At 40.2% G+C, this 25,872-nt stretch overlaps 1 protein-coding gene across 3 annotated transcripts in view; it reads left to right on the top strand.

Moving 5' to 3' along the window:
* The window catches only part of GRM1 (glutamate metabotropic receptor 1), a 173,097-nt gene that overhangs the window by 26,208 nt on the left and 121,017 nt on the right, over window positions 1-25,872 (top strand). For all 3 annotated transcript variants that reach the window (XM_005150096.4, XM_005150098.3, XM_005150099.2), the window contains exon 2: window positions 12,912-13,161. In XM_005150096.4, the coding sequence (XP_005150153.2) occupies window positions 12,912-13,161 (250 nt within the window). The remainder of the gene's footprint in view (window positions 1-12,911; window positions 13,162-25,872) is intronic.

Below are 25,872 nucleotides of genomic sequence, written 5' to 3'. Positions count from 1 at the left end.
GCTTTGACAGCAGTTAATTACAGTGTTCCTGGGGAGCTCATACACAGCAAACTGTATAAGCATAGCAGTCTTGTCCTTAGTAGCTGCTGTATCTGGATGTGCTCAATATAGGGAGGTGGGAGCAAGCAGGGCTGTGCTCATCTTCCCTGGTGCTTGCAGGAGGCTGTGGGTATTTCATTACCCTTCAACAGAAGCCAGTTCCCTTCCCCCAGCACATCTTTCCAAGAGTGTTTATTTGAGGACTGAGCAGCTGAAACCAAGCTGGGATGACAAGCTTGGGTTTGGATTGTTTCTAGCTGGGAACAGGGGACTGCTGGGACCTTCTGGATGACTGTACAACTTGTGAGCACCCAGATGTCATTTCTCAGTAAGCCACAGGGCTGTGGGCATGGAGAAAGTGAATTGCAATGTATGAGAAAAAAAAAACCAATTTTTTTATTCTTTCTCTATGAAGTATTCTGTTTCTTAACTCACCAAAGGGTCCTTCTCTTCTCCCTCCAACAAACTGTTTTACAGGTTTGGATGTGCTCAATATAGCAGCATTGCACAGATCTCCCCAGGGATGCACGATGCATGAAGAGCCGCATCAGGAGTGCTGCAAAGGTCTCTCCCTTGTAAGGCCTCCCCCTTTCAGTTCAGAGAGTGCAGGAGGTGATCTGCAAACTCTCCGGGGTGCAGGTGTGGGTGTGGGATGACTTTTTTTAGTTTTCCTAGTAGGTGCAGCCTGGCAAAACTCTACAGATGCAAACTGCTACACTTCCTGGTCAGTGTGCAGCACACTGATGGATGGAGTAGGTCAGTCCTGGCTCGTGAGGTCAAATAACACCTACTAACTGTTTTGTAAGACAGTTTTGTTCTTTGCAGGCTTGGCTAACTCTATAATGCTTATGCTCAGTCCAAGTCTGTGCTTCTGCAGCTTATATGGCAACTCAGGGAAGATGAATTCTTAAGTGTTTTACAGTATCTCATGTTTCCAGGCTTATCACTGTGTCCTACCTGCATTTAGCCTTTTTTTTTTTTCTTACAAGTCGGCCCTTCTGAAGCTCAGTCTTTTATATTACCTCTGTGGGAGCCACACAAAGTAAATTAATAGTTTGTTCTTTGCTTGTGGTGGTCCAGCTTTTACATTAATTGCCTATATTAGCCCCACCTGGATTCTCAGCTTTAAGATACCTTTCCATCTGCAGAAATGTAGCCTTTTCATCTGCAGAAAAGTAGCCTGTGGGGAAAGGTATTTCAAATGTTTCAGCAACCAGCATCGGATGCGCCTTTTAACATTGTGTAATTCAAACATTAATATTGTGTTAATACTTGAGGTTATGAGCTCAATTGGAAATGCTGGCATGAATATCTCAACTTTATTGTTGAGAGGGCAATTCAAAATTAGGATCTTTTTGTTTGTTTTATTTTGAATTTATTTCTATGAGTCTCAAATCCTACAAAAACTTGTGCTGTGTGTTTAACTTTTTTGCTCTAAGTCTTTTAAAGCATCACTGTGCGTAGTCAAGTCACCATCTGTGACAGTGTTTGCAGAACTGGGACTTCAGCTTAGGGGTGATGGGAAATATTTTGACTAAATGCTTCTTGGAGGGGGGCTGTTACTGAAAAAATATTTATAAAGCTAAATTCAATATTTTTTAAAACGTGGATTCTGTAAAAACAAAACATTTCTATTTAGATAAGCTTTATTTTTGCTTATGCATTCCAGCTCTCTTTCCCCAGGCCTTGTTCTTAAGTTGTTAAAAGTGTGGGTTTGCTTCTTATCTATAGATTTCAGATTCAGCATCTAAACATTTGTTGCTTTTTTTCTTCTTGTATGAATCCAAGAGGCAGGATTGTTTCATATGCTATTCTGCGTTTCTTCCAGCTGTGATGATATAATTGATTGCAAATGATTGGTCATAATAGTAAAAATCAAAAGTAGACAGTGAGGGTAGACAGTTCAGATAAATACTATGAAATTATACTTATTCTCATCAAAATGTAGGCGAACAAGCCACTGTCTTTCTTAAGCAGATTTAAATTGAAAGACAATTCTTTCTAAAATCACACAATTTTCTTCTGAATAGTAAGATTGTGAAGTCCAGGAACATTGATAAAGCATACATCAAGAAATCTATTTTCTCATTTGCAACAAACCCCACAGGTTTATTCTATTTAGATGGACAGTTTCTCTGGTGATGGATAAGTTATGATTAGGTGTAGTGTTTTAGAAAGAAGACGAAGATTTATTACTTAGATATTATTCCAAACTTGATACAATTTACATCTAGAGCTATGGCTCAATAAACAGAAAGTATTGGTGTCTAAAAATCATATACAAGCCAAAATTGCCTTGAGGACTATGAAGATTTAGCTCTGGTGTTATAGTTCAGGTCAGCAGCTTTTCTGGATATTTGTTTCAGTGATGTGTATTAACAGAGTAAGGAATAAAATGTAATAGTTGATTTAGCCCCTTTAAAAATTAGTCACTGATATCAAGTGCTTCAGTGGGAAAAGGTCTGAGCACTACTTTCTCTTTAATGAGAAAATGAGTAGAAAATACACTTTAAAAAGCAATCTAATTTCTAATATACATTACATGTTCTTCCTAAAGCCCTTAATAATGTAGGTTATTGAGAAGTATTCATAGTCTAGCTGACTCTTTATGGAGTATTGCATGATACTTTGTCCTGTAAATCCCAGTTTGTGAAAACATTGTTTATAAGTACCTTAGTTCACAGAAAATAGTCATTTTAAACTCTCAAAATCATAGGGAAAAGTTAGAAATTGATTGTGATGTGCCCTTAGGTTCAGAAACCAGACAACCAGTAGAAATAGGTTTTCAAATTTCCATCCATTCCATTGTGTTCAAACCTTCATTCATAGTTCAGTAACTGAGCCAGCCATGCTGGCTGTCACCAAGCACCTTGTTGGTTTTCATGTGCCCTAGCATGCCTTCCAGGAGAATCTGCTCCCAGATTTTGCCAGGCACAGAGGTGAGACTGACTGGTCTGTGATTCCCCCGGTCATCCATTTTCCCCTTCTTGAAAATGGGGGTTATATTTCCCTTTTTTCAGTCATTGGGAACTTCACCTGGCTGCCACGATTTTTCAAATGTGGTAGACAGTGGCTTAGCAACTTCATTCTCCAGCTCTTTCAGGACACACGGATGGATTTCATCAGGTCCCATGGGCTTGTGCATGTTCAGGTTCTTAAGATGGTCTCGAACCAGATCCTCTCCTACATTGGGCCTAGGGTCTTCATTCTCACAGTCCCTGTGTCTACCTTCCAAGAGTGGTGTGGTCAGAGCATTTGCCAGTGAAGACTGAGGCAAAGAAGTCAACAGAACCCCAGCCTACTCCACATCCAGGGCAGCCAGTTCTGATATCTTCTGGAGGGGGCCTACAATGTCCCTAATCTGTCTTTTATTCGCAATCTACTTATAGAATCCCTTCCTGTTATCCTTAACATCCCTAGCTGAGATTAATTCTTAACTGGGCCTTAGCTTTCCTAACTTTGTCCCAAGCTTCCTGGATAACATCCCTATGTTCTTCCCAGGTTACCTGTCCTTGCTTCTGCCTTTTATAAGCCTCTTTTTCCCTTCAAAGTTTCCTCAGCAGCTCCTTATCCATCCAAGGGGGTCTCCTGGCCCTCCTGCTGCACTTCCTCCTGGCTGGGATTCAACACTCCTGAGCTTGTAGCAGGTGATCCTTGAATATTAAGCAAGAGTCCTTGGCCCCCCTGCCTTCTAAGGCTATATCCCATGGAACCCTGCTAAGCATGTTCCCAAAGAGGCCAAAGTCTGCTCTCTTGCAGTCCAAGGCAGTGAGCTTACTGCACGCTCTTCTCACTGTCCTGAGGATCTCGAATTCAACCATCTCATGATTGCTGCATCCAAGGCTTGCCTGGAGAGTCACATTTCCAACCAGCCCTTCCTTGTTGGTGAGAACGAGGTCAAGCACAGCACCTCTCCTTGTCAGGTCCTCTATTGCTTGCAGAAGGAAATTGTCTTCCACACAATCGAGAAACCTCCTGGATTGCTTGTGCTGGGCCGTACTGTTGCCCCAACAGATGTCAGGGTGGTTGAAGTCCCCCATGAGAACAACGGCCTGCGAGTGTGAGGCTGTTCCTATTTGTCTGTAGAGTTCTTCATCCACAGGTTCCTCTTGATCAGGCAGTCTGTAACATATCCTCACAGTAATGTGTCCCATTACTGATTTCCCCTTAACCCTGACCCACAAACTCTCTGTTGACTACTCACCTGTCCCCAGACAGAGTTCCATAGTCTCCAGCCTATCCCTAACATAAAGGGCAACTCCCCCTCCCCTCCTACTGGGCCTGTCTTTTCTAAAAAGCCTATAACCTTCCATTCCAACACTCCAGTCAAAGGAGCCATCCCACCATGTTTCGGTGATGCCTATTATATCATAGCCCTGTAGATGTGCCTACATCTCTACTTCCTCTTGTTTGTTCCCCATGCTATGGGCATTTGTATAGAGGCATCTGATCCAAGCTCCAAATGAAGCTGGCTCAGTGGCTGGAGCGGCTAGAATATCGCTACATCGCTCCGAGTATTTATTATAGGTGCTGGCAACTGACTGGGTGTGTTGGGATGGAATGATGCTCCCCTCCCCCAACACAACTATTTTAAAGCATCCTTGACAAGTCTGGCAAGCCTCCCAACAAAGCCACTCTTCCCTTTCTTTATCAGAGCAGCTCCAGCAGACCCCTATAGGCCTGGCCTACAAATTTGAGCCCCATGTTCAAGACACCCAAACCCTTGACTATGACACCACCCTTTTAACCATTTATTAACCTGTCCAATCCTCCTTGCCTTTGGAAGGTCCTCCCCTTTATCCGGGAGAATTGTCAAAAAGACTATCTGAGCTCCAGGGCCTCTAACCACCTCTCCCAGAGCTCTGTAGTCCTTCTTTATATTCCCCAGGCTACTACTATCTATATTCCTAGCACCCACATGTATCACTAGAAGCGGATAATAGTCTTTGGGACTTACTAGAGCAGGCAACCTCTCCACAACATCCCTGATCTGTGCCCCCAGTAGGCAACACACCCCCCTTGTGACTGGGTCAGGCCGACAGATGAGCGCTTTTGTCCCTTTCAAGGCAGAGTCCCCTACTACTACAACCCACCACTTTTTGCTGGTGGCACCAGTAGAGATCTTCAGTACCAGTACCCTAGCCGGCTGTTTCTGGTGCAAGCGCATTTCCTCATCAGCCCCCTGCAGGACAGCAAAGCGGTTCTGGGTGGGTACAGCAGATTTAGGAGGAAGCCCCTTACTTTTAATTGTCCTTTTCCTCCTTTTGTTGTTTTCTTTGTTACTAATTCCCAGCTTTCCAGGTTAATAGCCTCCTTCTTTCCTCCATCAGTTATAGGGGAACCTTAAGGCCCCTGCACTACTTGGTCCTGGAGCAAGCATTCCTGCTTCTTCTCAGCTCCACTGACATCTTGCAGCTTACTGACAGCTCAGCCACCTGCTGGAGGAGGACCTTCATCAGGGAGCACTGACTGCAGCCCTGCCCATTCTGCACTTTTCCCTCGTAAGACCAGTGCAGGCACTCTCTACACTCCAAGCTCTGCACCGCAACCTCCCCTCTTACTGGCTCTGTCTGGGTGCCTACACTGGTCACCATCAGGACAGTCAAAACAGAACTCCCAGACCAGATCCTGGTCAAGAAGAGAGTGCTGACCACCACACTCACCTACCTACACAGACAACCTCGACCCACACTGTTGGTTGTGCTCCCTGGGCAGGTTTTTAACCACTCACAGTTGGTGCCACGCGTCCTGTCTCCGCCCCCGGTGAGTCAGCTCCTCACGGGACCTGAGCTGCCGGCTCTTGGGCAAGTCCTGTTGAGGACTTGAGGCTCCCTCCTCAGTGGCTCTTGTTGCTCTGATGTGAGGCTCCTGGATGCTGATCTCCCCCTGCTCCGCTCTGGTGTTGCAGGCATTCTCTCTCACGCTATTCACCTCAGCAACTCAATTATGTTTAGACATATAATAAATAAGCACTGGGTGTAGTCTTTGAATACATTTAGGAAAACAACTTGGCATAAACCCCACATTTTGACATTTCATCAGGGAAGTGTCATTTAGCACTAATTCTCTCATTACTTCAGGACTGACTTCACCTGTGCTTGTAGTTCTGAGAAGAATATCAATTAGTGATTCAAGATGATGCACCTGCCTCAATCAGGATGAAGGCTTAAATATAACCGTTTTAGTCAGGAGCAATTTTTTACTTTTGTTTGTGTCTTCTTTACTGAGGCAATACATCGCTATGGTGAGTTAACAACATACGCATACTTTGCAGTTACTGGCAAAAAGTAAGCTAGTTTTTAATAAAATAATATAGATTTTCTTATTTAAAATATAATTTAATTTCTCTGGAAAGCTGGATTATGGTAGGAATAGTGTATTGTTTACTGGCTATAACAATCACCTAAATTCATCCTTTAATTTTCTGTTCTCATTTTTACCTTGTACTCAGGTTTACTCAATTCAGAAAATAAAAGACTAGCCTGGTCTCAACAGTATGCTTTCTGCATTTCTAGAAGGGCTTTAAGTTCTGAAGAAAATAGGCTGTAAGCACAGATGGCAGAGGTCTGTCATGTGTACTAAGAATGACTTAATTGATTCATTTAACACATTCCTTTGGTGTTCATAAGGCTAGAGTGCAGTTGCTTGGAAATCTCTGGAGAACACAGAAAAATTAGCTTTAAAAGAAAAATCTTAAAAGAAGGCAGTGTTTACAGTGCTATTTTACTTTCTAATAGTGAGTTGTGATCTTCATAATTAAAGGACAGTGAGGCCTCCAATCAATGCAAAGTCTTTCCAGCAAGGGAAATGCTTGCACAGAGCCATGAGCTTTCCTGGGAGACATGCAGGTGTGGTGAGGAAGTCTGTGATGACCTACAAGTAATTAAAAACAGCAGGCTAAAAGCAGCTTTAGAATTGAGTTATTGGGTGGCTGATCTTGATGTTAGTGGTTGGGAGCAGAGAACAATCTAGCTGGCTTCCAGGAGAGGAATACTGGTTGTGAGTACTTTTGATGTTTAACCTGTATTAGATTGTCCTTAGGGATCAATGTTGGCAAGATTTGTTTCTCTCTTCTTTACAGCTATTATACATACGGAAACTGAAATGACTACTTCAGCATTCTGTGTAAAGGTTTTTCCTTTTGCTCATTTGTCTGCAGACTACTTACATTAAAATAAGAGGTAGAGTTTTCATTTTAAGATCTACAGTTAGACTGAGAAAACTGAAGGTTTTTTTTTGGTTTTTTTTTTCTGTTTTGTCCTGACTGATAATGGAAATAGAATCCATGTCTGTGTAGTATTCTTATTGTGCAGTGGTCAGTCCTTTAGAGCTTGTGAAGGCCCTTGTAGCCTAACTTGTCTGATTTGAAGTTGTGCCTTAAAAATATCAGAGGTGATATATACTGAGTGAAAAATAAAATTATGTTGAGAAAGCTAGCTCTGAAAAGAAGGTATGTAGTAAAGGGCTTTAGGTGGCAAAGTCAACATAAAGTGAAGAGGCTTCCTTGAAAAAGGAAACAAATTCTCTTTGGAATAATTGGTAAAATGTTCCTGATACCAGTGTAACTTCAGTCTTGAGAGAGATATACTAGGGAAATATGGAAGTTTTTGATCTTTTCCTTTTGCCCACTGATATAAAAGTCTGGAGGAGGAGGAATGGTGGCAGTTTAAGGGTCCTGGAAGCTGTGTGCCAACACAGCTGCTTTTTATGAGTATAATGTTTGTGCTTGGGATATATCAAAGTAACACATATGGGCAGATGCATTTCTACAGTCTCTAATTTTTTTTTTTTTGACAGGGTGCTGCATTTGGGGAATAAATATGGACTTTGGCTTTCATTTTTGCTCTCACAATCAAATGTGTGGTGGACCAATGCATGTAAATGGTGAAATTACTAAAATTGAGACAGTGACTGCTTATAATCTGAGATGCATTAGCTGATTTTGTATGTGCTCCTAATCTACTATTACCATATCAGTTTAAATGTGATGGGTGAACTTTTTAAGTTTTAGTTTGCAATGGACTAAAGTTATGCATGTGATATATATGGTTTATCTATTAAAACATACATTAAAATGTGGTAATAATTTCTTATTAGTTGTCCCTATATGAAGATGCCCTTGTGGCAAAGGGAAAAGTAGGATATTATAGGAAAAAAAACTGACATTCTTTCTTGCTTTTTTTCTTTCTTTTTATAATTTTTTCTTCTGCTTCATGGTCCAAAACCATCCAGTCTTCCCAGACTTGTATTTGATAACTGTAGAGTTATTGTCATATTTAACATTATTGCTAGTTTTTACAAATTAATTATTGAAACATGCCAGGAAGTAACTTAATAGTTGGATCATGTCTTTGCTCTGCCTTTCCCAAATAATATGCCTTTGCAGTTAAGAAGCTTTTGAGTAGTTACTCCTTGTTGTTATGTCATGTGGTCCTCCTGTTTGCCTCTATTTTTTTTACACCAAAAAGCATTTAAGTAGCTAAGGAAGAGATGTGAATCAATAGCGAACACTGAAACAAATTTTGTACCTCCAGCAACATATCTATAAGCTTGGGAGAGGTGACTAAACAGGTCATAATGTTGAGAGAGGAAAGAACACTGAATAGTTTCTCACTTTTTATTTGTGAAAAGGGGAACCTTACTGCAGTAAGACTTGCCTCTATAGTACACTGCAGTTAAGACAGGTTTTGTGGTTGTCTTACTGGTGCGACTCCTTTGCTGTATGTTTGCATGGTATATTTTTTTTGTGTTCACCTTTCACTTAGGTTGGGGTTAGTGCTGTTATTTAGAAGAATAAATGCATCAAATAAGCCCCTAATGGCAAAGAATAGGTGACCTCACCGGAAGTTATCGCTTATGGAAAAAGTTAGGTGAATTATCTCTTGCTCCCTGTCTTTTAATGTGTAAGAACATTCTCCCAGGCACAACCCTCTGTTGTGGGTTGTAGTTGGCTTTGTGTGTGTGTCTTTAAAGGGATTTATCAAGAGCTAGTTGATATCTTCTACTGACACTGGAAGCAGAGTGAAAGAGACCACTCTTTCTTCTTTATAATTTTCTTGTTCCTCAAGGTTTTTTTTTTTTTTTAACAGGTGCTAGCCTATAATTTAAGGGAATGTTCTCTGCAGCACAGATTTGAACAATTCGTATTTCCTCATGCTGCTCCACTCATCCATCTTCGAATGAAATCAGACACTAATTTGTGTGCGGCATGCTCTTTTGGTTATAACAGTACATTCTGTCATGTGATTTGAGGAGACCCACACTCTGTGCATCCATTAAGATGACAGTCTCCAGGATTCTCATAAATACCTCATTGCTGAGGTTACATTTCTGCTTCATTTCATAAGAGAAAAATAAATGGTTCTCACGATGAAGCGAATGGAGGCAAATTTGTAAAACAGCTATAATGCTAAGAAAAGTATAAACTTTCTAGATAGAGCTCATGGGTTCTGCTCTCCATGCTGCTCAAGAGTTAATGCAAGCAGATAGCGTTACTGCCTGTGTAGCTGTGGCATAAATGTAATGCTTACTGTCTCACAGGAGCAATTTATGAAGCTAAAGTTGGGATAATTTCTTTTTTGTCTGTCCTCTGTTGATCAAGATAACATATTTGATTTTTACTACAGTGTCCTGATGTTTTCGTTAAGATATTTAATGCATAGAATGCAATGAGTGAGAATAATTCTTGCAGTATGTAGCTCTCACCAGTGTCTTTAGATATGTGAATCCCTTTCAGGAATGGCCTTCTCTAGGACTTTCACAGTGGTGAAGTAGAGCTGTCTTTGTCTCAAAGAGCAGTGTCATAAAAATCCTCTTAGTAAAATTACAGCCATGACAATGGTTAAAGTTAACCTTTATACTGCTGTACAGACTGTGCTTGAAGTATGTGAAGAAAATGTCTGGTTCTCTGAATACAGTGCAAATTGAACAGAGCTAGTTAAAAAATATCATTACAAATTAGCACAGTATTGTGGGGCTTAAAGTATTTTAATGGTCATAACAAAAATCAGTTATTAATAGCTTCACAATAACAAATACTCCTGCTTTTCACAGGTGATTCTTGTAACAAAAAATGGTCACAGCTGAGATTTGATCTTGTCTTCAATGGTTATTTCAAAGGAAAAGTGGGTCTCAGCCCATGGCCCTGTTGTAGCTCTTCACTGACTACCACTTTGTGTAGATTTCTTTCATTACACACTTCCCCTCTCAGCTATTGCATGCATATGGATTGAAATGGATGTACCCACCAAGCTGGTACAGATGGATATGTTCTTGGCTGTTGCACAGAATTAATTAGTGTTTCCTATTCTATATATGCTGCTACATTGTACACGCCCCGGTAGCTGTGTGTGTTGAACAATATATCTGTCATATGTTTGTTTTCTCCCTTAACATTTCCCCTGCAGGGAGGAAGGTGTATAGTGTCCTGTCCCACTTTGGGAGTGTGGCAAATAAATGGACTTCTAGAGGGCCTCCTGGCTTGTCAAGTTTTGTCTCTCTCTGTCAGACATCTATGTTACATAATGCCCCTGTGAGATGAGCAAGCTCCAGCCAGACATCAGATCTCTTTTTTTTTTTCTGTGCTTCTATTGGAAATCTGTTCTACTACTTTCATAAAAGGGTTAGAAAGCTTTCATTTTCAGCTTCAGATTGTTTCTGCCTTTTTTGTTTAGCTCATGTTGATCTTGATCTTAATTAGCTTCTTTCCTTCTAGGCTCTTTATCACACAATCTATAGAAAATATTTTTTTCTCATATGTTTTGGTAGGCTGTTGTACTGTTAGTATAGGTGTGACTATGTTTGAGATAAATTCACTTGGAAAGATTTTTCTCAGCTTTAATTTTGATGGAATAAGTTTTTATTTCTTGACCTCATGTACTTGACTTACAGTAGAGTTAGTGCTGTACCGATGTATGAGAGAACCCCATCCTAACTTAGTATTTTGGTAGGAGCCCTACAACATTCGTTTTCTAATATGCATTGCCTGAACATCTAACAAGATGCTGTTTAGTTCCCTTGGCTCGTGTTAGGTAAGACTTTAAGAATAATCCTACTGTTTTCAGATAAGTCTGTGTTGAAAAATGTTCCCCATAAAATTGGGAAATAAATCCTAATCTCCTTCCAAAGTGTAAGATGCTTGGTAAGGGCAAGTCAGCAATGAAGCTGTCTTGCCTAAATCTAGGACCTAAGTCATAAAAGCAGTACAGCTCAAAATGTCCAGCTTTGGTCCTGGCGTAAATCCCGTTGTGACTGTAGGTTGTGGCCTATAAATATATGGAAATGTCTCCATCTGCATTCCTCTCAGCATATGAGAAGCCCCATACGAGGCCACATTGTTTACCCAAGGTACAAGGTCATGAATGGAACTGCAGTTCTGAACCCACAGAGAGGGCTGGTGGATGGTGCGTTCGCACTAGGCACAGCTCTTCCTCTCTTTTCCCCTCCATGAAGCCGTATGGGTCTATGGCATTGCTCCCAGTCTGGCATATGTCTGACTCAGACAAAAAAGCAGACTGACCTGCTTGCTGTATCTGGTGTTGAGTCACAGGCTGGAAAAGAGGCTGTTTTGCTGTGCTGTAAGTTTGTGAGAAACTAGGGCAGTTCAGTGCAAAAGGCTGAGGAACTTGAGTTTTGTGTTTGACACTACAGCAGGAAGGTTTGGCTGCATTCTATTATAACTATGGCTGTCATAGTTTGATCTGTGGCAAACAATGCACATACCTGGAAAACTGCCCTTATTTCTACTGGATTTACAATGAATGCCCGAGTTGTCTGTTGCTGAATTTTCTCTCTGGTGGCTGAAGCCTTTGAGGAATTGGATTTTTTTTTTTAGGTTTTTTTTTTTTTTTTTTTTTTTAGGAATTTAGGGTGATTCAGAAGTCTTACTCTTTGCAATCTGCTATTTCAAACTATCTCTGCAGAGGGGAAGATAGACCTCTTCAGTAACCCCTTGCTTGCAAAGATCTGAGTCTAGAAGTGATCAGCATATCTGATGTTATTCCTTCAATAAATTAGGCAAATGTTACAGGTGTGAATAGCATAAAATGAACCATTTCTTGTTGCTTTTAATAGATGCTTACTTGTAATCCATCTGCTCCTCTTGCCTGATTGATGCTCATCATCAATCCTGTGCTCATGGCAGGCATAAAATATTAAAAAAACCCTGGAGACTTCACCTGTCTCCATAGTTGAAGTCAGTTTGATTTCTTTCTTTTTTTTTGTAAAGCTGTTGATTTACCTTCCTGAATGTAAGCATGGAAAGGAATTTGAGAATGAGCTTTGGTATGGTTTGAGCCATGAAGTTCAAATATTTTTTATTAGGAAGAGTTATTTCTGAAGTTCTTACAGATAGAGTATTTTATTCTGAGAGAATCGTGAAGCCTGAATTGTTAACTGTCATGAATGCTGGTTAGTCAAATTAGTGTAAGTGGCTTTCAAAATGGTACCAGATCAGTGTATGTTAAATTTACATCCATTTTTGTTTCTTTTTTAGGAGCAGAGGCTGCATGTGGTACAGGACTGCTTGGAGTGAAAGCCTTTTTTTCTCTTAACTGTGACTAGCTGTTTTCCTGTACTAGCTCAACTATGATTTTTGCCATAGGAATGTTAGTAAGACTTAATTCTCACTGTCTGAGCTGTCCTTGTCCCCTTTTCTACCTATCCATCCCTTGTTTGCTTTTAATACCTAGTGGTAAATCAATGTAACTTGCAGTCTCCAGGTCTACCGAGACCTCCTGATACATGGCTATCTTGTTGCTCCACTGAACTCAGTATGTTTACTTTGGTGGGTCTCCTTTGCTCTTCCTTCTGTGAACGCCCCCCTTAACTGGATAAATGTGTGATTATAATACAAGTTTGTTTTTTTTAAATAGGAAATTATGGGGAAAGTGGAATGGAAGCCTTCAAAGAGCTGGCTGCCCAAGAGGGTCTCTGCATTGCTCACTCTGACAAGATCTACAGCAATGCTGGAGAAAAGAGCTTTGATCGCCTGCTCCGCAAGCTGCGTGAAAGGTTACCCAAGGCTAGAGTGGTGGTTTGCTTCTGCGAGGGAATGACAGTGAGGGGGATCCTCATTGCCATGAGGCGCCTTGGAGTTCTTGGGGAGTTCCTGCTGATTGGAAGGTAAAGCTCTGAGTATGACTTCTCTGCCTGCCCTCTTATCTTGCAGGTAGTCCTTTCATTTCAGAACCATGCCACTCAAGCTGCCTGTAATTTCCATGTTCACTTGCCTAATGAATGAAAAGAAGTGGAAAGGTGGTACAGCAGCTCTTGGGAAAGGGATGTGAAGATGTGTGTCAACTTAATCAGTGGTGTTAACTTTCGCTGGAGTAAATGTTAATTGCTAACACTTTTATATGGATGTATGGCATTAGGGTTTTTTTTTTTTTTGCACACTCTAGGGAAATGCTTCATACACAGATTTTACAACCAAAGTAGGGATTGAAGAATTCTGGTTTCAGAATGTGATCTGGAAGTGTGATGTGTGAGACAATTTCATGTAGACTCTTAGGAATTTGAAACTCTGAATTATTGAATGATTTGGTTTACTTGAACTTGTGATTGCAACTTGGCATTTTCAGTTGTACAATTTGTTCTGGTCTAGGTTGTTGAAGGCCAAAGCTTCAATGTTATGCAGACTTGTTTGTTTTTTAAAACATCAGGCTTGCTGATAGCCAAGTCAGTATGTATGTGTGTTTTTACATTACCAGAATAACAGTGTAGATGTATATTTGACAGTCAAAGACTGTCTTTATGAGAATGGTGGTTTTTTAGTTCTAGAGTTTATTTTTGTAGCTATTCACTGAAATATGGTAATATTAATTCTATCACATGTAGTATATCCACATTTCCATTTTTGTGATGGTTCATATTTTGAGGCTTTTTTGACGTTCACCTTAATTTTTGCAATGTCTTTATGTCTGTATTTTTGATTAATATTGTTCAAATGACATTTTGTCTTCTCTGCTAGACTATCTTTTTTTAATCCTTCTATTTATTTTTATTTCTTAAACACAATTCCTTCAAAGCCATTGACTGTTGTCTCCCTGCATACTTAGCTTCTGTTGCCTTTTAATTCTGTTGCCATTCTGATCTATTTGACTTCTTTTTGTCCTTTCTTTTTTTCTCCCTAAAGTGTTTATGTCTGACATTGTCATCACTGGGATGCTCTCCTTTTGCTTGGTGCTATAATATTGGTCTTTCCCTGATTGTATTACTCCTCAAACTCCACAATTATGATTTTTAGCAGTCAGATAGTTAATCTGTCTTAAGTAATTATTTGAAAGCAATCAATAATTTTTCTTTCATCATTTGTTTTTGTCCCAGTTTTAGATTGCAATCTATTTAGAACAGAAGCTGTATCTCTAGAAGGCTGTGTAGATAAGTTATAGCACATATGAAAAACCATCAGCATTAAAATAAAAACAGTAAGGCAATATTGAGAATTGTATGTTCTAGACTTATGCATGTGCGTCTGTATCATTCAATACACATAGTTTGAAATGGATAATGGAATGTTTCAGGAATGACATGTACTAAGCTTGTTTTTTCAGTGAACAGAAGAAACGAGCTATAAAAAAATTGGTCTGGGTAAAAGCGTCCATGGTCATTTTGTGAATCTCTTGTAGCTTTCAGCAATGCTGTGCCACCTTCTTGTACTGTCACTCTGTAGTGGTGTTTATTGTTCACCTGATTTTTGGTGCTCAGTCTTGTCACTGTCTGTATATAGAGCCAAAGGAAAACCATCTCCTACATTAAACACAAAACCTAGGTACCTTGGTGGTGAAAACCTTAGTGTCCTATTAGGCCATTTACTTGATCCCATACTCCATGATGTGTGGAACATTTCAGCTTGAAAGTTTGAATACAATTCCTTATCAAGCATTATGCTATTCTATTTAGTTCAGTTGTTTGAGAAGGCTCTCAGAATCTGTCCATCAGCATTGCTCTGAAATTTCTGTCAGAAATTTGCACCTATTAAATGCTAATAATGGTATTTCTATGGAAATCACAATGCATTTTTCAGATAGGTTTTCACATACCCTTGTTTTGTGCTGGCAATTGAATATGGAAGACTCCTTTTAGGGCTGGGTGGGATGTTCTGATTGTAAAACAGGCTGGCTATTGCTTTGTATTGTCTGGATTGTGCCTAGCAGCTGATTGAAATAAAAAGTATTATAGGGCTTGAACATGTTTTATATATGTTTGCAGAACTAGAAGATATTTAAATTGCCCTAATTGATTTTTAAAAAGTGGCAAATCTAGCCAACTTATTCATAAGTTGCAGTGAAACTGTGGTGCTATGAATTTGGTCATTGGTATACAGTAGGAACCAAGGCAAGCATTAACAGTGCTCTGACATGCTGTTTAGTCTTTTCTTGTACAAGTAGTCAGCTAAACAAAAAAAATTAAAGCCTTTTAAGAGCAGTCTCACATGGAGGAAAGTGAGAGTGAATGTGAAATCAAGGTGGGGTTTTTTTTGTTTGTTTTTTTTATATAATAGCTAAACAAAGCCTTTAATTTACTGACAGGCTTATTATCAGCCACACTGTATTAACACCATACTCTGCTCTGACTCTCTGTGAAGAGGAAGCCTTTACAAAGGGAGACCTGGCTTAAATAGCTCTTTTCCTACTCTATCTTCAATGTTGCTATTGATCAAAGCAGACAGAAAAAGTTTAATTAACTAAATTCAAGATATTAGAAAGAGAGCTGGGAAATTTGAGTTCTGTTTAATCTGGGAATGGTATACTGGGAATTACAAGGAATTCCATTGAGCCAGGACTGGATCATCAGACACTGGGGACTTTCTGGGGTGGTCTGACTCTTCTCAGGCATAGAGTTAAGATGCTGTTTGTGCTGTATCTAAGCAAGTATTCCCAAATTTGTATTGGAGGTCTGACTAGAAGTTCAGTCTCCTTACTACTTGAAGTCTAAATCTTTTGTATTAGTGAGAAGAAAAGGAATTTCTGAATCTGGAGTAAAGATGGGATTAAGACAGGACAGGTTACAATCCCATCTAAGGGAGAATGGCGTATGTTTAGAAATCCATAGTGTCCAAATGTAGTGGTGAATTCAGTGGGAAAAATTATTAAGCTATGAAAGTAAGGATGATGAAGCTTTAAAAAGTGCCTGATAATCAAAGGAAAAGAAGGCAAGAATTGATCATGGCTTTGTATTAAAACAGTGACTGGAATAATATTGGAGTAATGAAAGACAAAAAATTATGCTAAGAAAATAAACTGCACACTTTAGGGAAATGATGGGATAGCTCCTTTAGCAGAAATTGGTTTTGATGTGAAGAGATTAGGAAGAAAGATGCTCAACATCATGTGTCTAATCATGTTTATGCAGGCCACTGGGTTTTATATTACTTAATAAGCATCAATTAAGTTTTGTCAGAATCTTGCAAGATGGATGAATCTTGTCTCTGTCCCTTGGGATGGTACATCAGGACAAGGCATGTAACTGACTTTCCAGCATCTGTGTGGGTAATAGAAAGCAAATGAAACAAGCAAATTAAACCGCCAGTTTACTCTGAGATCACTGGAGAGGAAAAATGTTAGATGGCTGGAAATGGAAATGGTCTTTTGTAGCTTGACAGTTTATCAAACTCTTACATACAATGGTTTGTATGAGGAGCTTTAAAAAGAAAGGGTATATTGGTGCATGTGTTGTTTTTCAATAAAACACTTGGTAATGGAGTATGTATTTTAATTACTAAAGAGTATTTATATCTTTACTTCCATAGGCTTTCCAATATTTAATAGACTCCATTAACATTGCTCTAGGGGCTGTTGTAGAACTGTGAATTTTAAGTGTTGGTTGGGTCACTTCTCCTGAAAGTTTGGACTCTTGGCAGTGAAGATACAGTTAGGTTCTTTGCTGTGAACCCAGTGTACAGGGTCAGGTTTTTTTTCTTATATCTAATAAAACCCTTTCTGCATTGGGTGACAGAGCTTTCAGAATGCATAGTGTAATGGAATTTTTCCTAACTGCCTTCCTTTCCCAAGTCAATATTAATAATGGTGGTTTTGGCATTTAATTTCACCTTTTCTAAAATATTGACAAGGCATTGTCAGTATAAGGTGTTCATTCTTGTCTGATATTGTTGGAGGTGTGGAACCTGATTTCACTCAGGTGTAAGGTTAAACAGCTTGTTGGTGAGTTGAGAGAGAAACATGCCCTGATGTGATATATCCCTGGGTGGCAGGGTGTGTTGGGAGGATTTGGGAAGGTTCCAAGGGCAGTTATCACCTTCCAAAACCTGGGATTCTCTGCCTGAACAGGTATGTAGTACCATTAAATTTGTGCACTACTTAACAGAAAAATTGCCTACCTGAATAAGACCCATCAGATCCTAGCACTGTGACTACTGGGCTCCTGTTCAGTTTCATTAATGCAGAGGAAGGAGGGCCTCTACATCTGAGGACAGGGACCCAAATAATTATCTACAGTAATGACCCTAGTAGTCAAAAAAGAAAAACTGGAAGCAGAAATTGACAGGTCCATGGCATTGATTAGTGAGGGAGGAGAAAGAGTCTGATCAGGAAGCTGTTCCTTCAGCAAGGAAACAGGTGAAGGAGGTGACAGAAGTCACTCTAGGCAGAAATCATCAGGTCCCTGAGTGAACTTTGAGATATGTGGAAAGATGTCTGCCAGCCAGGTGAATGAATTGCTGCCTGGTTGATCAGATTCTGGGATGCTGAGGCTGACAAGTCAGGAACTGGAAGGTAAAAAAGCCCAGAAACTGTGATATGTAGTGGGAGACCAGGGAACAGACAAAGAAATTGGAAGAAGTGCAACAACACAAAACCTCTGTAGGTGACTCCTGTTGAGTGTGAAGGCAATGTATCTCCTCAGGGATAATCTTATAAATTTCTGAGGGAAGTAGACTGCTGTGGAGAAAGGTGTCAGTTTAATTTGTCTTTGTTTCTCACTGTCCAAATCTACTTTAATGGGCAATAAATTGAATTAATTTGCCTCAGGTTTATCTTCTTTTGGCTGTGATAGTAACAGCTAAGCAGTCTCCCTGTTGTTATTTTGACCCATGAGATTTTTCATTCTTTTTTCAACCCCTGTCCTGTTGAGTAGGGGTATTGGGCAAGTGGCTGGGTGGACGTTTGGCTGGTCCCAGTGGCTCATGTGTTACCTACAAACTGACTGAGAGTATTCTGCTGCTAGATTGGGATATTTTCCATAAAGACGGTGAAAGTCAAAGGATGCTATGGCTCTAAGTAAGACAACTGAAAGAAAGATGCTGTACTCTGTCCAGTGCACGGTGTCTTCATTCACCACAGAGGCCCCCTGTTTATGAAAAATCGGTGAGAAATGCCCACATTCTCCCAGAAGAGATAAAGTGCTTTGCAGGACCAAACTCAGCTTCCAAACGATACGATTAGCTATTCTTAAGTACGTAAGACTACAAAAAAACCCCAGCAAAAGCCAACAGTATACTGTCAATGGGGAAAATCCCCATGCCTTCTGCTTGCTTAGACTACCTAAGGTAGGTTTGGGTCTTGCAAACTTGACAAAAATAGTAGATATTCCACAGTATTGCTCATTACAGTGTTTTATGCCAACTTGCTATGAGTGGAAATGTGGTGTTAAGACAACTGGTAGTAATGTAGCACTGCCAAATGGATATGATTGATAGAATTAAAACCACCAGCATGCTACGTGGTGATTTTTTTGGGGGGAGGGTAGTCTGAGTGATAAAACTTAGACTGTTTTGAAAGCCTGAAATAAAGGTGGCCACACAAGCAACATGCTGACAAATAGTCATTTATGCAGCAAAAGGTTTGCTTTTTTTTATGCTGTTTACAGCAAGAAGAGGATTATTTTATCTGTCTGCTACCTCTGTGGCCAAAGATGCTCAGAATGACTTACTAATAACTCTGTTGCAATTGATGCTCCAAACTAGTGTAAGACTCTGTGTTTAAATACATATTTAGAAATAATTGGAGGTTTAGGTGACTTTGGATTCAAATTGCTGTATTAAAATTCAGGTAGATTCCATGAAATGCTGCAATAATTCCTGATCAATTCTCATATTCTTTTGAAGTCTGACTGAAATTGCCAGTGAATCAAAATGTTGTCAATGAAGATAGTCCCACCTGGGAACATGAGCTCATTTCCTGAAAATTATCAAGGATGGTAATAGGATCCATTGCTAATTTTAAAGTCTGGAACCTCAGCACATGTCTGTCTCTACAAATTTGTATTCCTTATTCATGGTTAAACTTGTAGTTACAGTCTAGCACCTGTTAACTATGGTGAGAATTTATAATGACCGTGGATGAAGATAGCATTATAAAATCATAAAATAGGGTTGGAAAGGACCTTAAGATCATCTTGTTCCAGCCCCCCGCCATGGACAGGGACAACTCGCACTAAACCATATCACCCAAGGCTTTGTCCAGCCTTTCTTTGAACACTGCTAGGGATGCAGAATTCGCAACTTCCTTGGGCAATCCATTCCAGTGCCTCACCACCCTTACAGTAAAGAACTTCCTCCTTATATCCAAGTTAAACTTACCCTGTTTCAGTTTCAACCCATTACTCCTTGTTCTAACACTGCAGTCCCTAATGAAGAGTCTCTCACCAGCATCCTTATAACCCCCTTCAGATACTGGAAGGCTGCTCTGAGGTCTCCACACAGCCTTCTCCAGGCTGAACAGCCCCAACTTTCTCAGCCTGTCATGCTCCTCTTGATGCAGCCCAGGATACAGTTGGCTTTCTGGGCTGCAAGCACACACTGAAGCTGATTCATGTTCATTTTCTCATCGACCAACACTCCCAAGTCCTTCTCCACAGGGCTGCTCTGAATCTCTTCTCTGCCCAACCTGTATCTGTGTCTGGGATAGCTCCGACCCAGGTGGAGGACCTTGCACTTGGCATGGGTAAACTTCATGAGGCTGGCATCAGCCCACCTCACAAGCATGTCAAGGTCCCTCTGGGTGGCATTCCTTTCCTCCAGTGTATCAACCAAACCACACAGCTTGGTGTCATTGGCAAACTTGCTGAGGGTGCACTCAATCCTACTGTCCGTGTCGCTGACAAAGATGTTGAACAAGACCGGTCCCGTCACCAGTCCCTGAGGGACACCACTCATTACTGGACATTGAGCCATTGAGTGGACATTTAGCCATTGACCACAACTCTCTGCATGTGACCACCCAGGCAGTTCTTTATCCACAGAGTGGTCCACCTATCAAATTGATGTCTCTCCAATTTAGAGACAAGGATGTTGTGTGGGGCAGTGTCAAACCCTTCGCATAAGTCCAGGTAGATGACATCAACTGTTCTACCTCTGTCCCTGTCATAGAAGGCCACCAAATTGGCCAGGCAGGATTTCCCCTTAGTAAAGCCATGCTGGCTGTTACCAAGCACCTTGTTGTTTTTCATGTGCCCTAGCATGCCTTCCAGGAGAATCTGCTCCCAGATTTTGCCAGGCACAGATGTGAGACTGGTCTGTAATTCCCTGGGTCATCCATTTTCCCCTTCTTGAAAATGGGGGTTATATTTCCCTTTTTCCAGTCATCAGGAACTTCACCTGACTGCCATGATTTTTCAAATATGATAGACAGTGGCTTAGCAACTTCATTCTCCAGCTCCTTCAGGACACACGGATGGATTTCATCAGGTCCCATGGGCTTGTGCATGTTCAGGGTCTTAAGATGGTCTCAAACCAGACCCTCTCCTACATTGGGCCTAGTGTCTTAATTCTCACAGTGCTGTGTCTACCTTCCAAGAGAGGTGTGGTCGGAGCATTTGCCAGTGAAGACTGAGGCAAAGAAGTCAACAAGAACCCCAGCCTACTCCAAATCCAGGGCAGCCAGTTCTCCTGATATCTTCTGGAGGGGGCCTACAATGTCCCTAATCTCTCTTTTATTCGCAATCTACTTATAGAATCCCTTCCTGTTATCCTTAACATCCCTAGCTGAGATTAATTCTTAACTGGGCCTTAGCTTTCCTAACTTTGTCCCAAGCTTCCTGGACAACATCCCTGTGTTCTTCCCAGGCTGCCTGTCCTTGCTTCTGCCTTTTATAAGCCTCTTTTTCCCTTCAGAGTTTCCTCAGCAGCTCTTTATCCATCCAAGGGGGTCTCCTGGCCCTCCTGCTGCACTTCCTTCTAGTTGAGATGCAACACTCCTGAGCTTGTAGCAGGTGATCCTTGAATATTAAGCAAGAGTCCTTGGGCTCCCCTGCCTTCTAAGGCTATATCCCATGGAACCTTGCTAAGCAGGTTCCTGAAGAGGCCAAAGTCTGCTCTCTTGCAGTCCAGGGCAGTGAGCTTACTGCACGCTCTTCTCACTGTCCTGAGGATCTTGAATTCGACCATCTCATGATTGCTGCATCCAAGGCTTGCCTGGAGAGTCACATTTCCAATGAGCCCTTCCCTGTTGGTCAACATGAGGTCAAGCACAGCACCTCTCCTTGTCAGGTCCTTTATTGCTTGCAGAAGGAAATTGTCTTTTACGCAATCAAGGAATCTCCTGGATTGCTTGTGCTGGGCTGTACTGTCCCTCCAACAGATATCAGGGTTGTTGAAGTCCCCCATGAGAACAAGGGCCTGCTAGTGTGAGGCTGTTCCTATTTGTCTGTAGAGTTCTTCATCCACAGGTTCCTCTTGATCAGGCGGTCTGTAACAGATCCTCACAGTAATGTCTCCCATCACTGTTTTCCCTTTAACCCTGACCCACAAACTCTCTGTTGACTAAGTTGTGAATGTCGCATCCCATTGGTGTTCAAAGCCAGGTTGGATAGAGCCTTGGGTGGCATGGTTTAGTGTGAGGTATGTCTGCCCATGGCAGGGGAGTTGGAACAAGATGATATTAAGGTCCTTTCCAACCCTAACTATTCTATGATTTTATGTTTTATCGTATCTCCATAGGAGCCCGTAGTTGAATGGCTGCGGCTCACCTGGAAGAATATGCTGTGAATTTTATGTGAATTAATCATATTGAATAATGCTACTGAAGGGTCTTTGCATAATTCACTTAGGGGCATACTTTTCCAGGTGTGTGTGTGTGAGACCTTGATACTTTATAAATGATTAGGAAACCACACAGTTTCTTATTTTAACTGTGTTAGTAGAAATATAACCTAATAATTGTGAATGTTGGAATTTCTGCAGTTTATTTCTGGTACTTTTCAGTGCTCAGATAGAAATGTAGCTTAATGCAGTTCTAGTAAATACATGAGCAACAGCCTCCCTCAAAGTATAAAGCTCCTTTTTTAATTTTTTTAAGTTTATTTTTTTAATTATAAGCAGCAGAATAATCACCTATTTTATTTTTCAAGAAAAACTGAAATTAAAAATGAACATTTCCTGGAATGTTTTACTCATTATTGTTATTTAAAAATAATTATAATTGCTATAAAACATTGCCATTAAGCGTAAGCTATTTACTGAAGGAAATCATAATTGCCTTAGCTGTGTTCATACAAACAACATACTTTGACAGGGGAAGCACATCAATGAAAAAGTTGTTGCAATTTGAACACCTTTCTGTGGGATCCTGGACAGCGGTCACTGAAAAGCTTTGGAGCTCTTGTGAATAATCAGCTGGCTGTATTTTCATTGCACCAATTTACAGCTTGTTTAAGCCTTTGGCTCACTGACCAGAGAAAGTAAAATAAAGAGGAGTGTACAGTGCTGTGGAGAAAGGTCCTATATTTCCATATACTATTTGGTTTTCATTCATTGCCCCCTTTTGTTTCATAAATGCCCTCAACCTAATGGCCTTGCTGGAGAATCTCTGATACCTTTCCAAGGCTGGAAAATGCACCCAGCATTTGGCAGTCTCATGAGCTGAATTAATCTGAACAGAGGCTAGCCCTGAAGCATCTGTATGAATGCACGGTGTGAAGTTTTAGGTCATGCAAAGGTTGTAATTTGACAGCCAAATACGTAATGTTTCTAAAGCTGAATTTAAACTGGAATCAAGGCAACTGGCCTATGGTGGTAGATCCTTAGACTAATGCTTTCTTGCTGAAATTTTCAGCCAAAACAAACCTTTTCCATTTGAGGCACAACAGTGCTTTAGGACCTGATGTGATGTCAAGAACTTGTTTCACAAAACCAGAGCTAGCACTTTCATGTTACTGTTGCCTCTTCAGGTTCACTAGTCTGGTTTGATGTAGGAAGGAAAGACTGCGGAACTGGCCAGCTCTTGCCCCCTTTTCAGTTCTGTCACTATCTGCATTTTAGTTCAGTTATCTGTACCTCTGAGAGGGAGAATCAAAAAAAAGAATTTTACTTTGAAGCCTTGCAAATTCACTGCTGCCTGATAACTGACCTGGCACTTATTTTAACTGACTTTAAACTGTATACATTATTCACTATGAGCTATTTGTGGGAAAGCTTTGGTACCTAGGGCTCATAACTGTTATTTTCCATGCCAGTGATTTGGCTGTATTTATATATTCTATGGGGAGTAAGTTTATGTTTTTTCTTTTCCTGACCCTCTTTTCCTCAAAGACTGGAGGGAGGCAATGCAAGTTAGAGTTAGGAAGAAAAATATACTACTGTTGTTTAGTTTATTAGAAATGGAATGTGTTATTTTTCTGCTTGACAGAATAAACTGAGTTCCATGTTTTCAATTCAAAGAAGGCATTGCTAAGAAGAGGCTCAGTATCAGCACTTGCACGTTAACATGAGGATGAGGAAAGCTGCATAATAGGTCAGATTTAAGCAATTCTGTGTTCAGAAATGACAACTTGAATGTAATTCCAGTTATGGTTTCTGTTGATTTCTCACAGTGGGTCAAAAATCATTGTAAGCAGCTATTTCTAATAGGAAATCTCTACATTTTCTCCACTCTTCCCCTGCTATATTTCTGAATATGCCTTTATATGCCTCTTTATTGTTATACATTATTTGCATTCTTTAGTTATTCCTTGCATGTTGCATCTAGCTCCTTGCATCTTCATCCATGCTTTCTTGGTCTCCTTGTCCCTAGATTTTCTTGCCAATTAGCTTACTGGATTCTTCAGCATCTGCTTACTATTATGGGCTTTTATTTTTTTGTAGTAAAAAGTCCACACTGTCAGCATAGTTTCCTTTCTGTGCAGTGAGCAAGAGTTGTAGTATTTTCTTAATCAAAAATGGAGATAAGCAAAGTGTGTTCTTGAAAATCCTTCTTGTATGATGGAGATACTTGAGGAACAGATTAATTTCGCAGATCTTCTGCCTTATCAGTTTGCTCATATTATGCTAGGCAGATTGCTTTTTTTGGAAATTTCACCTAAAGCCATAGTTAAATAAACCTAACAATTTAGGAATTATGTGTGCTTTTCTTGTTTGTGGATGTGCAGTAACAGTCAAAAAAAGAGGACCCTATTCCCCCACCTCAGAAGTAGCTATACAAAACTAATCATGAAAGACTGTCTCTTTCATTATTTTCAGCTGTTCTTGATGGGACTCTGCATTACTATTGCAATTGAAAAACACAGTATGATGTATTTGTTATTGTATTAACCACTGTTGCCTTCAAAGTCCTGAAATACTGTAAAGATAATTGACTCCAATCTGGTCAGTTTTAAAACTGAATTCTGAGGATAGGCAATGGTATAAAAACTAGGCAGCTGTTCTGACTTTGAAGGCTGGCAGTTGATGATTTTCAGAGTTACAAACTAAGAAAATGTGAAGATTCACTAAGAGATAACATAATGTATAGCAAGCGAACCAGATGCTGAACTCTATTGAAAATACTACTTCTAAGGCCAGTGCCCAGACTGATTTTACAGAAAAACACCTAGATAACAAAATTAGATGTGCTAATCTTCATGCATTTCAAAAGAATTTGTCTCAGCAGTGTGATTACAGTGTGTGTTAAATGAACCCAGAATGGGAATAAAGAGTTTTAAGTCTTCACAAGAAGCTTTCCACCTTCTCCAGTAAGCATAAGAATAGAAGCAGAGGATAATAGAGTGCAATAATGTCTGTTAAGAGAGCTGTTGTCCAAGTATGACTGATTTCTTTTTTTCTGTTTGCCATTATATTTGTGGGAAAACTTCTTAGATGGAAAGATTTTAAGTAATTGTACAAACTGCTATTCCAGCAGGATTCCAGCCATTGTAGAGGGGTTAATTTGGAATTAAGAATTAAGGCAGGCAGAATTAAGAAGTGGGAAATGTTAAAGGCTAAGAAAGGAGAAGTGCTAAAATGTAAGAAAAGGATACATTGTAGGAAGAAGGCAAATAGAATGGGGAAGTGGGGAAGTGGGAGAGAATTAATTTTAAGAGTTTGTACATAAGAGTGATAGTTTGGTTTCAGGCTATGATTATTTTTTCTGATCCACACTTAGGTGTGTTAAGAAACAGCCAGAGTCTCTGTAAATTTCACAAATGGAATGAAAGCAGAATCATTACTCCAAGCTGGAAAAAGTGGTGGACTACTAGCCCATCAGGATTAATTGCATGAATGCTTCTGTTGATACTAACCCCTCCAGTAAAATAAGAAGAGTTGAATTCTGTTTTCATGGTGCTGTGAATCATGAATAACCCTCTGGACAACAGTACTGTTAGAGGGAGTGTGAAATAACTTTCTTATATAAAGTGCTTAACTGCTAAAACAGAAAACTGTCTGTGTGTTCTAGGATTGTGTTTGTCAGTGATGAGCATTCAGTGCTTATGATTCAAATGAAGATCTTTTACTCACATATTTTTTTTGCTCCTGCATGAAGAAGTGTATCTACTGGGAGTATCTGCTGACTAGCAGATTTGTTTCAGGCCAGGTGATTGACATTACTTGTAATTTTCATTCTTGGTATGGAAATTACAGATGTTGTGCCTGTTTATCAATGTCTGATTCTTGTTTGAAGCTTC

The sequence above is a fragment of the Melopsittacus undulatus genome, chromosome 3, assembly GCF_012275295.1.
Source record: "Melopsittacus undulatus isolate bMelUnd1 chromosome 3, bMelUnd1.mat.Z, whole genome shotgun sequence".
NCBI lineage: Eukaryota > Metazoa > Chordata > Aves > Psittaciformes > Psittaculidae > Melopsittacus > Melopsittacus undulatus.
Note: the sequence above shows the minus strand (reverse complement) of the source record. Positions and strands in the feature narration are given on the sequence as shown.